Source organism: Aptenodytes patagonicus, chromosome 4, assembly GCF_965638725.1.
Source record: "Aptenodytes patagonicus chromosome 4, bAptPat1.pri.cur, whole genome shotgun sequence".
Taxonomy (NCBI): domain Eukaryota; kingdom Metazoa; phylum Chordata; class Aves; order Sphenisciformes; family Spheniscidae; genus Aptenodytes; species Aptenodytes patagonicus.
Genome location: NC_134952.1, coordinates 9,301,559 through 9,316,489, shown reverse-complemented (window position 1 = coordinate 9,316,489; position 14,931 = coordinate 9,301,559). Strand labels below are relative to the sequence as shown.

Here is a 14,931-nt window from a genome sequence, read left to right as displayed (position 1 = left end):
ACTGACGACGTAATACAATAATGAGGACTTTACCAAGACGCTCACTGCTGTTAAGTGGAGTATCTGCCATGCTTTTATTGCTCTGTCTCTACTAACCATCATCCCAAATTGCTTAGTGCTTACAAATGGCAGGTGCTCCAAACCAGGCTATTTTCAAAAAGCTTCTCTTTGCAGTTCTACTATTTAACATTATTTTAAATTGAAAGACTACAGATTTAGGTCTTCCCTGGATTCCCACCAGAAGTGTTACACAGTGTTTCTGATGCTGTTATCTAGTTCCAGGGAGGACGAACAGATTTGGCACCTCCAAAAAAAAAGAACAAAAAGCCCTGATCTCAGCAAATGAAATGGTTTTTTGCTGTACTCTGACTGCAATAATGATTTTATATATCCTATTGAAATGGGAAGAATGGCTTTTATAGGAAAAATCATAGCAAAAAAGATCAATAGGCCATGCCCAGATACATCTGGGAGTGATGCGGGTCAGATGCTCTAAAGAAGGTATAAGAAATCCTGTTGTTGGCAGCTCATTTGCCTTCAGGCAACATGTTCTCTCCCTACCATCACCAACACGTGGGTTTGTGCACTGACGCACCCTGTTTTCAGCTTAGCAGACACAATATCCTCGTGCTGCTGACTTCTATTTATTTTCTCATCTTTGTTATTCTGAGTATTCTACCAACAAAAATAAATACTTGCGCTCACCATGCAAAATATCTGAACGACAAACTAAGAAGGAGAACAAAGTACTTATAGAATGAAATTAAGCAAAGGGACATAAATTTAAAAGCATAATGGGAGGAAGGGGAAGATCAGAGAGATACAAAGAGGGATGCTGAGCATGGGACCACCACTCTTGGGAAATGCCAGAAGTGATGAATGAAGCAAGAACCAGACCAGACAAACCCACCGGAGAATTCAACACAGGGATGGACAAGAGAGCCAAGCACAATTCAAAGGATAAAAAATGCAAATATTGCAGTTTGACACAAGACTGGAAAAGTGGGATACAGAACTGCTGTGGCAGGGGAAGGAAGAGGGGGAAAAAAATGAAAAAAAAATTCAAGGAACCATTACTGGTTTCCAATAGTAGATGTTATTATCTGATAGCTGTTGAAATGAGTGTTGTACGCGAGGTGCACTGAGGAGCCATTCATGGCTGGACAGCTGGTCCATCACCCCCCATTTCAATTAGCAGCGTTAGCGCAGAGCCCAAGAGCTGCAACTGTAAAAAGCAAATAAACTTGCATCTCTCATGCCGGTTCCCAAGTCAGGATTCAAGCACATCGGCAAGAGAGAGTGGGAGCAGCTTGTATAGCAATTACTGGTGATCGAGGATAAATCTAGGCAAGTAGCTTACTTAAAAATGCAGTTTTGTCAATTCAAAACAATTTACACATTTGTCCCGAATTCACCAAAGATCTTCAGCTGGGAAAGAAAACGCAGACGAAAGCCAGGCTGGCACGAATCCTGCGCACAGCTCATCCCCCAGTGCTGCTGGCCGAGACACCTGCACACAGTTCGGTCCTCCCCGGGGTCGCCGGGGATGTCCCAGCTGCCGGGACTTTGGAGATGGTTCCCCTCGACACCACCTCTTCAACCACTACACTGGTATAAAATGGCTAAATATATAACTTAAACAGGGCCTGGGATCCAGGCGGTCCCAGTGCCGGCTCAGTATATATTTAATAGTGCATGCAAAGAAGAACAGAGGGACCTGCCTGGGAGGTAACAAACATTAACTGTATCATGGCTTTACCATAACCAGCATTTTTTAAATATATACTTGGGTCTGACCTTTGCTTCTGAAGGAAGCCTATAACAGAACCAACAATTTTGTTTCAGGCTGAAAAAAGTATTACATTCACCACTAAACACAGATTTTTGCTGCTGCTTAGTGAAAAAACAGAGAAGGAGTAGTAAATCAGCTTAATTTGGATGAAAACTTTCCTCCCTTTTATTTTCCAGTTCCTAAACCGAAAAATCATTTTCTCATAAAACCTCTGGTTTTCAGTTTTGCCACTTGGATAAATCCTAGAAGCAGCACATGAATTTTAAGTGACAAATATTACTCGCAAGTTATCATTTCAAGCAGTACACGCTGATGTGCAACTAACGCATTGTATTTTTCTATTAGTGTTTACACTGTTGTAAATCCAATTTTAAATAGCAATATCTCATGTAGCCACTTAAAAATACACCTGTAATACGTTTCCCATTATGTAATTTTGAAAAGTCTCCTTTCACTCACAGAATCCCATTTTAAAGCAGAAATCCAGCTTGGCACTAAACCGTGGGAGTCCCAGGTCTAAATTTTAGAATTATCCTGTAAGAAATAAAATTTTCAATTCTTGAAAGAAACACTCGTCAAACAGTTATAGATGACAATAAATGGTACCATATATGATTTCATAAATAGTTAATTGATTGCTGGGGTCCAACAGGTCAATAGATGACTTAAAAGAATGGCTCAAAGCCATCTGTAACAGATACCATGGCTTGTACCTGGCTCTAACCAGACCACTACGAACTAATTTTTGAAGCACCCTTAATAAAAGGCATGAGGCTTCTGGGTGATTCCACTTGGCCCTTAGCAAAAAAACCCCCACCAACTTATTATTTGGTTACAAATAATAGATTTGTGAATAGAAACTAGGTAAAACACACTGCTATCTTTGGATACCCTTTAAGACTGCTTTCATCAGCCACCTGTCAGAATAAAAAACCCAATTCCTCAGCTTACTACAGGGGGAAAAAAAAAGGGAAAAAAAAGAATCTAAAAACACACTTTGAAGCTCCCTGTTTCTCTGATGCGGAAAGCAACAACAAAGGCCCGTACATCCCCCCGGCTCCATGCAGAACCAGATACTGGCAAAACACTCTGCGAAGTCTCTCTTTTCGCTTTAGTCTGGAAGGGAGTAGCATCAAACATGCGATTATTTGTAACAGATCTCCAGCACTGCATTACCAAAATAAAAGCGTGCGCTCTGCAACACACCGGTAAACAATGCTGTGAGCTCCCGCAGCCCACGAGGGGCTCGCGGCCGCCCCAAGCCCCGCCAGCCCTTCCCATCCCGGGTAATTAAGCGTAACCTGCCTGAATAAAGATGTAAGCCTACAGAGGGAATATGTGATTTTCAGAAATCCACTCTGAAATTTGGAGACATTTTGAATGCATGGTCATCTTGGAAAATCAGGCCATGCATTTAGGTTTTTACATTAAAAACTGCTTTTTCAACATATTTAGAGGCCTTAAGATAGAGAGCAATACCGACTGATAATTTCTAAAGTATTGGGGCCCCTGGTCATGCACACTGGGAGGAACCAACCTGACCACAGACACTCCTGAATAATCCTAAGAGGCTAAACATAATATAATAATGTGCTTGGGAATAAGATTTTTCAGTTCATGTTCCTACATCCAAAATTCCGGGTCAAGAGGGGCTCAAAGCTTTGTACTTTTAAAACCCTTGCCACTAGTTAGATACCTGATACAGAGCCTAAGTTTAGGTTATTATGAAAATCTTAACCTGAAACAGACTTTTGCATAATTGTTTTAAATCTTGGCCACTCCTAAGAAAATGAGAGAAGGAAGAAGAGCCACTGAAAACCCTTTATAAGAGTAATTAATTTGCATTTAAACTTGGAGAAAATTCTGCAGTCCTTTTTAGGTTTATTTACTAAGACAGTCGTGAGAAATTGCACACAACCATGCCAGAAAACATCCAACACCAGAGAAAACATTAAAAATAATTACTCAAAGCCAGGAAAAAAAAAACCAGAACGCCTGCTGTTCCTGCCCTCTTCATGTTCATACGTCCCGGCACGGCTTGCGTTTGATGGTCTTGAGAAGTTAACTGTGCCTAAAAAACTACTGATCTTCAATTTACACAACTTATTACTTTTTGTATTGAAGATTAATGAACAGCATTTGCATTTACCGGGGTTTTCAAACACCTGCAGGCAGAGCTTACGTTCAGAAGCATCGTATCCACCCAGTCATGGCTACAACTTAAATACCACCGCATTAATTGACAGTCATAGCAATTAGGGACTACTTTTACAAAGAATATTTGAATGTGTGGAGGCAAAAAACAGGTTATGTTGCTCTGCAAAATTTACTATAAAGTCTATTTTCATGTAATTTTGACATGGGACTGTGCCAAAGCTCATGGATCTGAAGTGAGAGCTATTTTTGTCTTACGGATACGCATGTTGAGGAATGGGTTCGTGCATATGTTCCTGCTCCAGGAATAAATAAATAGGAGCGGGGGGAAGGCTGCAGCGGCTTGCCCATAAACATGTTTATCCCATTTGTGTGTATGGCACAGCCCTGTCTCATCAGACAATTTCAGTTTTCCCATGTGCCAGCCCTTGGCTGAGAGCACCGCTCTTCCACTCTGCACTACCTGAACCCCCCAAAAGTGGAAAAAACCTTCTGAAGAATAAAGATTTTTGTGGGGGACAAAGACCTTGCCGGCCCTCAAGTGGGCTGAGCAGAGCTGACCCGCACGGCTCGGTGCAGCGTGGGTCTCGTGTGGTGCTACCTCCAGACCCACCCGGCGCTTATCAGCAGGGGTGCAGGGTTGGGCCAGGGCCCGAAGGCAGCTCACCCTCGCTGCCGGGACCAGGGAAAGCCCTCAGGGTGGTCAGCTCTGGGAACACAGGATGGAGGTTAGGAGCTCCGGTGCCAGGCTGGTGCTGGTAGCACCGTGCCTTGCTCCCCGTGCTAAGTGCCTGTGGGATGGGGCTGCCTTCAGATGCAAAAGCCAAGGTTCCTCCACGGCCACTCATGATGGAGTATCAGAAGAGGTGGGTTTTGGGAGAGGCAGCCTAACTTTAAAGACATTTTGCATGATTCAAATAATAAATAAAATATACTTCAGTCTGTTACTAATGCTGGACAAAGCACATCCCTAACACTTGGAAACATGAGTTGTTTTTCCTATTGCTTCCCAACAAACTCTGCGCTGGAGGTAAGAAATGCCAAACCAGGCAGTTCCAGTGCCGCTAAGTTGTAGAAACCCAAAAGCAACAATGGGAATTGCTAAGCAGCAGCAGCATCCCTGACCGTCCCTCTCGCAGGAGGCCAGTCTCAGAAATACTTTCAGACATAATACTTCCCACCATAAAATACATTAAAGGTCTCTAACCCTAATCTTGTACGATCTCTCTGATGTGCAGATTGCACCCCTTGAAGCACCCTCATTGAATTGCAGAGAGATGCCAGCACGTGAAATGCTCACAGGACAGACCCTCCGCCGCCTGAGGAGGAGACCTGACCTCAGTTCCCAGCAGTGCTGGGGAGCAGAGCCGGGAAACGCCGAGGCGGAGATAAGGACACAGCCTCTCCCCTGGGTTTTCCAGCTCCGAGCCCCACACCGGCCTCCTCAAGGCCCTATGCGGTGCGTGAGGAGAGGCACACATGAAAATCCCGATACACGACAGCTAGCTCAGGGGTTTGGCAGATACGTGAGGTCAGGGCACTGCATAAGCCAGCAAGAAATGCTGAAGATAGGGATGCTTCAGATTCCAGCTGCCTCTCGGGCACCGCGAGCCGGGCAGGGCTCTCCGAAAACACATTCCTCCACCGGGAAGCAGCAGCCCTGAGCCCTCTCCCAGCGTCAGGTAACTAAGCCCTTTCTTTGCAAAGCAAGAGCTGCTCTATTCTTTCCAAACAATGTTATCAGTGGGCAGTGGTGCTCCTGCTTATCTAGCAGCTTGAGCATTACCCAGAATGTGGAAGAACTGGGCTCCACCGCAGCCCCTCCGCCCAGGGGCTCTGTGGTGGGGAGAACCCCCCCCCCCACCCCGGCTTGCAAAGGGTCTGGGCATGGCAGAGCAACCGCTGCAGCCCCCAGATTGAGGATCCCCTCCCAAGGTGGCCCCTGTATTTTTCCCTGCACCCCAAAACTCACTGCTGCTCACCCCGCAACTCAGCACCCATTGAGCGGGGTTAACAGGAACCACAAGATTTCACATCCAGCTGCTCACCTCCTTGCAAACACCTGGGTTCAACTCCTCTGGTGTCAGCTCTGTCCCTCTGGCATCAAACCCACCGTGAACGGGCCTGATCCAAGAGCACAACTAAAATACTTGCTCATTACCCAGACAAACATCCCACCGCAGGTGAGAAGCACCTCAAAAGGAATGAGCAGCAAACAGGATCTCACCTCCTCGTAATCCAACTCTGGCCCCACCTCAACTGGTGTCCTTCTGGCAGAAGGACATGATCCTAAAACCTCTGCCAAGGGCAGGACATCCCTCCTTTAGGCTCAGCTGAGGAGTGTGCCACCCAAGAGTGGCAGGAATCAAACCCTAATGAGCCATCTCCCCGTAGCCCCTCTTCCTCAGGGCACAGTCCTGCCCTGTCCCCCAGGAAGGTTGGGATATCAGTGCAGGCTCTTCATCCGCACCCTCACATACCAGGGGACAAAGGGCAGCGGGACGGGGAGGCTCCGCTCCTCCACTCACCCCCGGACAGAGGCAGGAGAACAGCGGCGCACGTCCCCTCCCAGCATGAGGCACCCATCCGCCCAAAGTGCAAGAGATGCAGATGTGCAGCCACTGCCAAAAACCACAGCTCTCAGCGTGGCGTGTTTAATGTGACCTGAGACCTCCTGCAGCAACCACTTCGGCTTCACTGCTGTGTTACGCAAGGCAGATGCCCTCAAGACTCCACCAGGTCCTGCAGCCACAGCTTTCCAGGTTGCCCATCCGTGCTGTCTGCCCGTCCTGCCCTGCGGCACTGGGCATTGCAATGCAGCCACCCAGCTCGTCACCGGTGCCCAAACCACTAGCAAAGGCCAGCTCCCACCACCACCAGGTCTTTGCACCACCGTTACACACACGCACACCCCTCAGCAGACCCTGCCAGGACAGCCAGCAGCAGGAGATAACACTTTAAACCACCTCAGAAAGACGTGCTAGCTCGTCAGCCAAAGCCCCGGCTCTGCTCGTTTTGGAGAGCAGCGGTTTCACATCGGAGGCAAGGAGTCCTGGTTTCCATCAGCTCTCCAGCACAGACCTCAACCTCACAAGAATCTCTCCAACACACCAACTGCTGCAAAAAATATAAAACACAACCGACTGGGACAGAAGCTTGAAGAGACACTGTAAAATTGATTAGTCGTCAAAATCATCAGGCCATAAAAGAAGCTCCAGCTGTGCTCCTCTTATTTGCATAGAGAAATGCAAGAGACAGGTCTCTATTTAAAATTAATTCCTTTTTTTTTTTGTTTACTAGAGCCTAAGTTACTCTGGTTGACAATTAGGCCCATTATCCAACTCCTTTCTTTTCCACCACCCCACCACTGCCTTTTTTCGTAGCCTATGAAGAAGAAAAAAAGAAAAAAAAAAAAGGAAAATTCCAGTAAGTGCTATTTTAAAATGAAAAATGCAAGTTTACAAAGAGCTCAGGAAGGTGTTTGAACCGTTCAACCTTCTGTTTGAAGACCCCAGCACAGGACTCAACACAAACAATTCCTTTCAAATCAACAGCAATTTCAAGTCACCCTGCTGCGTATGCGCTCAAAGTTAAGCGCTGGCCCAAATGTTCTGCCAGATCCTTGGCGTAAGTATAGAAGGGCAAGAGAAAACAAAGATTTAAATTTTGGCTAGTGTACTTCTGCAAAATCACTGTCAGCACATATTTTTCAGTTCATACAAAACCCAGCGGAGGAAATTTAAAACAATAACTAACTTGGAGGCAAGCAGTTCAGAAAAACTGCAGAAGAAAAACCCTAATACAATGTAACTCACAGGATTGTTCAACACTAATCATTAAGCTGGGCGTTTATGGCATCCCACCGCAAACCAGGTCCCTTTTGGTTCAGTTTTAAGACTGACCCACAGTTTTTGCGGATGCTTTGATAAAAACTACCAAGAGTGACCCATTTTAGTAGTTAAAATATTCCCCCACTGTAGATGCCTGCCTTACCAGAGATGTAGGTGCTCTGGACAACGGTACCCCAACCCTGGGTACCACAGGAGGCCCACTGCAAACAACAGGTTTTCACGCCTGGGTACGATGGATGCCAAAAGCAAAACCCCAGCAAAGCCATGACCCACATCATGATGCAGACCTTAAGACCACGTCCCAGTTCTACCTTTGCGTTCGTCACCCTAAGAAACAAGAATTCACAAGCCTTCTACGGAAACGCTCCCTTGCTCTATTTTCCATGTAGGAAAAAAAAAAAATATTCAAACAGGTAGACAAAGATTCTCCAAAGAAGGAGCGAGAGGTTGCCTGGTCGTACCCCCAGCCAAAGCCAGGCCAACCTGCAGTTGCATCAGGTTGGGTTTTTTTTAACTTGTCTAGTCGAGCTCTGACCATCTCCAGCCTCTCTGGGCCCCTGTTCCCATGCCCGATTACCCTTGCTGTGACCATTTCTTCCCTAACACCTCACTGAGAAAGCTTTCACTAATATCTCAGCTGGAGCAATACACAGGAGAACGAGCCCTTCTCATTCCCACTGCAATCGTTTCTGCCTGTGTGCTAATTTGTAAACTAGCCGAATAAAAGACAAATTTGGAGCTGGAAACTCTTTTATTGTCATTTTTCTGTCCTTTGGGTGGGATGGGCAGCACCAACACAGGACATCACTGCCTTTCTCCGTACGTTCAGACAGATGGCCTCCAAAGCACACAAGTCTCCAGGCTTTTCCAAGATGACTGTATTTATACTGCTGTCCTATAGGGAAGAAATCCGGCAACTGTATTTTGGGGGGAAACAGGAGCAGAGCACTGGATTCGTGCCTCGTGCACAGCTACACCAAATAGCACCGTGCAGCTTCACGGCACACGGACAGGCACTGGGCAACTGGCATCACTGGTGGTGCCAGTCCTGACCCGCGGATGTCCTCCTCCTTCTTTCCTAAGAAAGATGTCCTCCTATTCCCCAAAGCTTCTTTGGTCTTTACCTAATTACGACTCCAACCAACCTGCTTAACACCACTATCATCAAGAACCTTTAACAAGCACCAACGATCCCATAAATCTGCTTTTTATGGCATGGCAGAAGCCTAATTACACGTTTAAATTCTGTCAAAAATTAAAACCCACACACTTGCTCTAGAATTGAAATCAGCCCTTTTAGGTACCAAATAAAAGCAATACTAAAATTTCAAAGCCATGTCGGCAACACAGCTGAACTGGATTACATTGCTGACCCTAAACAAATCGAGGGCATTCCTTACTCTTCCTTTGAGGCCCCCTCCTTTATTTTCTATATATGTTAGTGTTATAAATACAGGCACTTTGATCCATGCCCTGAATTGTGACCATACAAGTCCCGAGCATTAATGAGTGATGCAGCTCAAACACCTATTAACTCCGTATTACATATTCTTATTCTACTGGAGTCCCCTGCTGCTTTCTCCAGCATAATACATTGTTGAACCTCACTACAGAGGTTTGAAAATGTTTTTCTATGAGCCCTTTTATTTTTGTGACACCACCTTTAATGAAGATTGAGCTTATTAAATACAAGTCACATCACTTAATTTTTTACAAAAACAAGCACTGTAAATGAAACACAACCTGTGTGGCAGATGAGACAAGATCTGTACAGATACGCACTATGATTGGAAACGAAATCTAAAGCAAGCACATCTAAGATATTTGGGGATTTAGCAAAACGTAATATTGCACATTAGAAGTGAAGGAAAGTTTGTGGCTATGGTACTTCCTATGAGTCCTCTAAAAGTGCCCAGGAAGAGGTCTGTCACACCTGGGGAACAGCAATGATACAGCGAAAACACGGTCACACGGAAAAACAGCAGAGTAGGTAGCCCGAGAAGATGGAACTAAGGTGGGATACTGGCATGGCCTTGCTCTCCCAGCTCACCACTAGTACTAGGTGACCACCAAAAGCAAACCTCAAACCCCCAGTGACTGCCCAGACATCCCCTTGCTCTGGTCCTCAACATGGATGTATGCCTACAAAAAGGCAAATAGCACCTGACAAATTCTACAAGGGCTTTTTTTTTTTTTAAATAATCACATAAGAGATCTTTTACAGCTTAACAAGCAAATATTATCATTAGATACTGTATTTTTAATTACATGCATATAGGTAACAAATGGATGAACGCATATTATGTCAAACCCAGGCAGCATCCCTTTACATACCTGATCTGTGCCTCTTCCAAAACACTTGCATTAAGGAAGGTTCTTCTTGAATAATATGGGAAAATGGGCGCAATAACTAAAACGGGTTCCTCTGTGCATTTGGGCTAAAAGGCCTTTCATCTCCCCCTCCTCCTGCTCTCAGAGTTAATACCAAGCATGAGGAGCAAAGAAATACCGAGCTCAAAAAACAAGGGGTGGGGTGGACCTAGCCAGCAGTAAATAACCTGCATCATCCACCCTCAGTGACCCCAAAAACCCACGCACCAGTCCCCGGACCAGCTGCAGGACCCAGGAGTGCTGTGCCCGGGGGGTGGATGGAGGCTGCCTTGGATGACTAGACAAGTTGGGGAAAAAAGAAACCCCAAACCAACACAAAACCAGAGATGGCTTTGTGCCTGGTGTGGCTAAAGAGCTGCATTCTGGTGACTTTTCAGCTTGCTCAATGCTGCTGACAGGAGGAAGAGGCGCCAGCAGCAGGGAGCAGCCATGTTCCCTGAGCAGGGCTGGGGGAAGGCTCCCTCCGGGGAATTCATACTCACCTGGCGGTTTCATGTAATATTGCTCAATATCGGACATGTCCGTATGCAGCGCACAATCGAGATAGTGGAGGATAACTTTTCTACTGAAGTAGTACCTCATGCCCATCAGAAAGATGGGCAAACAGCAGGTCAGCAGGAAGGACTTGGTCACAACAAAGCATATTACTATGGAGATAAGGAAGAGAAATAAACGATACCTGTCAGAAAAGAGAATTTAGTGTTGATTTCGGAATACAAACTCATTTAAAAAAAAAAAAACAAAAAACAAGCACAGACAAAATATACATTTGCAGTACACACACAATTCACACTCTCGAGATTATTGTGTTAAGTGATGGCATATCACCCCGAGATAACCCCAGAGAAGTTTATGGGGTGTCTGGAGAGAGCCGGCAGGGAGGATGCCGCCATGGCATGGCAGGTCCCGCCGAACCCCCCCAGAGAGGGGCTGATGGGGACACCGGGGGCCAGGCACACCCCAGGCCCCGCTTTGCTTTCCCCGGCAAGGCCGAAACGTGGCCGGGGTGGAAAAGCCACGCTGCAGGCATGCTGCTCCGCAGCCATGTGTTTGTCACTGCGGCATTACTATTTCCATCATGGGAAGCACCGACTCCCAGGGAAGACACCGTGCCCGCCTGGATGCCGGGGTGCTGCTGAAGACCTGGAGAGCTTCTGCGGACACCCCCGAGATGGCAGCTCCCCCCTGGCACAGCCACTGGCTGAGACCCCCTATGCCCCAACCGCCTGCTGGGGGGTCCCCCTCCAGCACAGGACCCCGTCCTCCCTCCTGGCTGGGGGCATGGAGGTGCAACCTGCCTGCAACCATCAAGGGCATGAGAAACCAGCCCAAAGCTTGCTCGGGGTGGGGGACACACGTTATAGATAACGTGACCCCCGCTTCCGTGCCACTGTTTGCACGGGTGGGCACACTATTATTTGCACCGGGGGGGGCACCTTGCAGGCGCTATTTTGAGCGTGTAACTCTGGGAGGTAAGCGCCCCCCCCCCCAGCTCGGCCCTGCTGCAGGGGTTACCCCCCTCCCCACGCCGGTGGGGGGGAACGGGGGGCGCTCCACTGGCGGGCCCGGCCGTCTCCAGGCAACGCCGGCACGCGCCCCCCCCCCCCCCCGCGCTGGGCTGCGCGGGGGCGGTGCAGTGCGCGGTGCAAGGCGCGCACCGCTTCCCTTCGCCGCCCCCCCCCCCCCCCCCGCAGGCCTGGAATAACTAGAAGGACGACTCTATCCTCACCCCCGCGCAACCTACGCGGCGGCGACCCCCCGCCCACCGCTCCCCACCCTTAAAACCCGCGCAGGGTCGCGCATCCCGCAGCGGCGCAAGGCTCCCCCCGCCGCACGCCCCACGCCCCCCCCCCCCCCCCAGCCCGCCTGTCCCCGCCGCAGCGCTGCGGCTCCGCGGCCGCTCCGCACGATGCTGCGGCGCTCCCCCGGCCGCACCGCCGCAGCGCGCCCGGGGCGGCGGGTCCCCGGCTCCTCCCGCCTCTCCGACCATTTTGTGAAGACCCACGCGGGGGGGGGGGGGGAAACCCGCGACCCCCTCCCCCAAAAGGGAGCAGATACTCACCCGCCAGCAGCCCGTAGAGCAGCTGAGTGAGGGGCTGCTGCTTCAGCCCCCTGAACGCCGTGTTGGGGATCCGCTCCATGATACCCTCGTAAAATATGCGGCGCACCACCTCCTGCTCGGAGGGGTGGAATTCGCGGATATAGACATTGTCGCGCCTGGGGTCCTCTTTTGAGGAGCTGAGGGGAGGCGGGGGGGAGGAAGGGGAGCCCGCCAAAGAGGGCCACATCTGGGAGGAAGAAACAATGATCGTATCTTTTTTGGATCCCGGGATTGATTCATGATCTTCCGCCACAATCTTAGTCTCACAAACCATCTTGGGAGACAGACAATGCATGCAAACCGACCGCGGGGAGGGGGCGGAGGAGAAAAACGGGAGAGGGGGTAAAAAAAAAAAAAAAAATAAAAAAAAATAAAAAAAAAAGGAAGAGGGGAGGGGGAAGGAGCGGGGCGCGGAGCAGGGACGGAGACCCGCCAGGCAGCGGCGGCTGCTGCGCGGAGCTGCGCGGCCGGGCGGGACGGGAGAAAGGAGCTTCACTGCATTTTGGAGAGGCATTTATAGGGCGGTGGGGGGGGGCCGCGGGTCCCCGGGGTCCTAGCGCCCCCCGCATTGGCTGCGCGGGGTCGCCATGTGATCGGGGGGGCGGGACGCCTCCCCCCCACCCCGTCCCTGCACCGCCCCTTGCAAATTACTACGGCGCGTCCCTGCGCGGGGGGCGGCGGCGCCCCGGCTTCCTCCCGGGGGCTCGCACATCTCTACCCGCATACACCGGTGCACGGGGGGGGGTGGCGGCGGCGGTGTTACTTATTTATTTACAGCGAAAGCACCGTACGCCCGGCAGCTTTCTGGAACAGTCGCTGCGGGTGCGCGGCGCTGCGCGGAGCGCGGAGCCGCGGGTGGGGGGGCCCCGGCGTCGCTCGTACCGCACCGCGTCCCGGCGGGCTGCGGCGTGGGCTGCCCCGTGGTGAGTCATTCCCCGCGGCGCGGCCCCCCCACCCCACCCGCCGCCACCCCACGCGGGAACGCTCCGCGGGGGGGGGTGGTGGTGGTGGTGGTGGTGCAGCCGCGCTGCCCCCAGCGTCTCCCGATCCTTCAATAAATCCCCCTCCCCGTATATCAACCCCCCCCTCTCGGCAAGTTTTCTTCCCGTGCCCACGCCGGCGAGCGGTGCGGGCAGCGCGGCCAGCCCCGCCGCCTCCGCGCCCCTCCGCGGGGCGGAAAGTAGGCGGGGAGGGGGGGTGCGCAGGGAGGAGGACGGGCTCCTCCTCTTCGCAGGACCCGAAAAGCCTCGGCCTCTCCCGGTTGGAACCGGCCGGCATCTGCCCGAGGCATGCGCCGTGCACGGCCGGTGCAGGGACGGGGCGGAGGCGGGGGGATGCTGGGCGGGGAGCCGGGGTGCCCCGGACCCCCCCTTCCCGCCGCCGGCCTGGGGCTGCAGAGCTGCGCCAGCCCCCCCTCCTGCGAGGTGCATCCCCCTGCCCGGTGACACCCGTGCAGCCACCCCTGCGGGGTGCAGCTGTGCCTCCCCACAAGCTTCACCTGTGCATCCCCCTGGGAGGTGCACCCCCCTGCAAGCATCAGCTGTGCCTCCACCTGCAAGGTGCACCCATGCACCCCCCCAAAAGTTTAATCTGTGTCTCTTCCTCCTGCAAGGTGCACCTGTGCATCCCCCTGCCAGGAGGCACCCTTGCACCCACCCCTCTGAGTTATATCCCTGCATCCCCCTGCAAGGTGCACGTGTCCCTGTGAGGTGCACCCATGCACCCCCCTACAAGCTTCATCCCTGCATCCCCCCCAGAGGTGCACCCATCCATCAGTGAGTACAGCTGTGTCGCTGGCACCCTGCAGGATTTGCTGCCCCAGGAGCTCATGGGGTACATTTCGGTCCTCAGGAAGACGCAGGGTGGCTGAATCTGCTTCAAACTAAAGCTTGATGTCACTGATGATTTCATTGTAGTTTCATTGCTTCACTTTTCTATTAAAGCGAAACTTTCTATTCAGGAGTGAGAGAGATGGGAAAGGGGGAAGGATTAGGTAAGGGCTTGGAAACCTTCTCACCTAGAGGAGAGGTGCCAGCACCCCACAGACTCGTGCTGCATTGGGCATCCCTGGTGAGAAGCTGCTCCTTGGGCGGCTGTGGGACCTACTGGTGGTCAGATGCTGCAGTGCTGCCAGCCTGCTCGGAGGGACAGGCACGGCGCGGCCTTGCTAGCAGCAGACTCCAGTGCCTGCAGAGTTCCCATTTCTAACGAGCATCTTCTGCAACTGCAGCCAGAGCAACCCCCAGCTCCCAAAGCCTGTGACTGTCTGAACTGGAAATCAAAATGTAGGATTATAAAAGACGGCATGGTGCAGGTACAGCGGCGGCCTTGCTGCTCGGTGGATGGCTTAGCCAAAAGAGCAACATCTCCTGCTCGAGAGTGGAGCCTCCCATGGGAAGGAGATCCCCCTCGCAGGGAGAGGCGAGACATACGGCGTCCCCGTGTCCCCTCGTCACTTCTCGCCTCAGCAACAATCAGTTGGACTCCTGCACTCGGGAGATACCTGGCAGCCCCAAATTCACCAACGCAAAGGCAAAGAGGCTGTGGATTGGGGGGGGGGGGGGGGGGAAATCAGGGCAATGTTTGCCTTTGAATTCTGAAAGCTTTGGGCCAAAGATAGGAGGTTGCTGTTTCAAAAATAT

At 50.9% G+C, this 14,931-nt stretch overlaps 1 protein-coding gene across 1 annotated transcript in view; it reads right to left on the bottom strand.

Annotated features, from left to right (window-relative positions):
• NAT8L (N-acetyltransferase 8 like) overlaps positions 1 to 12,741 on the bottom strand; it is a 36,913-nt gene extending 24,172 nt beyond the window's left edge. The window contains exons 1-2 of the mRNA XM_076335801.1: positions 12,251 to 12,741; positions 10,671 to 10,835 (exon numbers count right to left, since the gene is read on the bottom strand). Coding sequence (XP_076191916.1) covers positions 10,671 to 10,835; positions 12,251 to 12,584 — 499 coding nt within the window. The 5' untranslated portion in view covers positions 12,585 to 12,741. The remainder of the gene's footprint in view (positions 1 to 10,670; positions 10,836 to 12,250) is intronic.
• Positions 12,742 to 14,931: the final 2,190 nt, after the last annotated feature.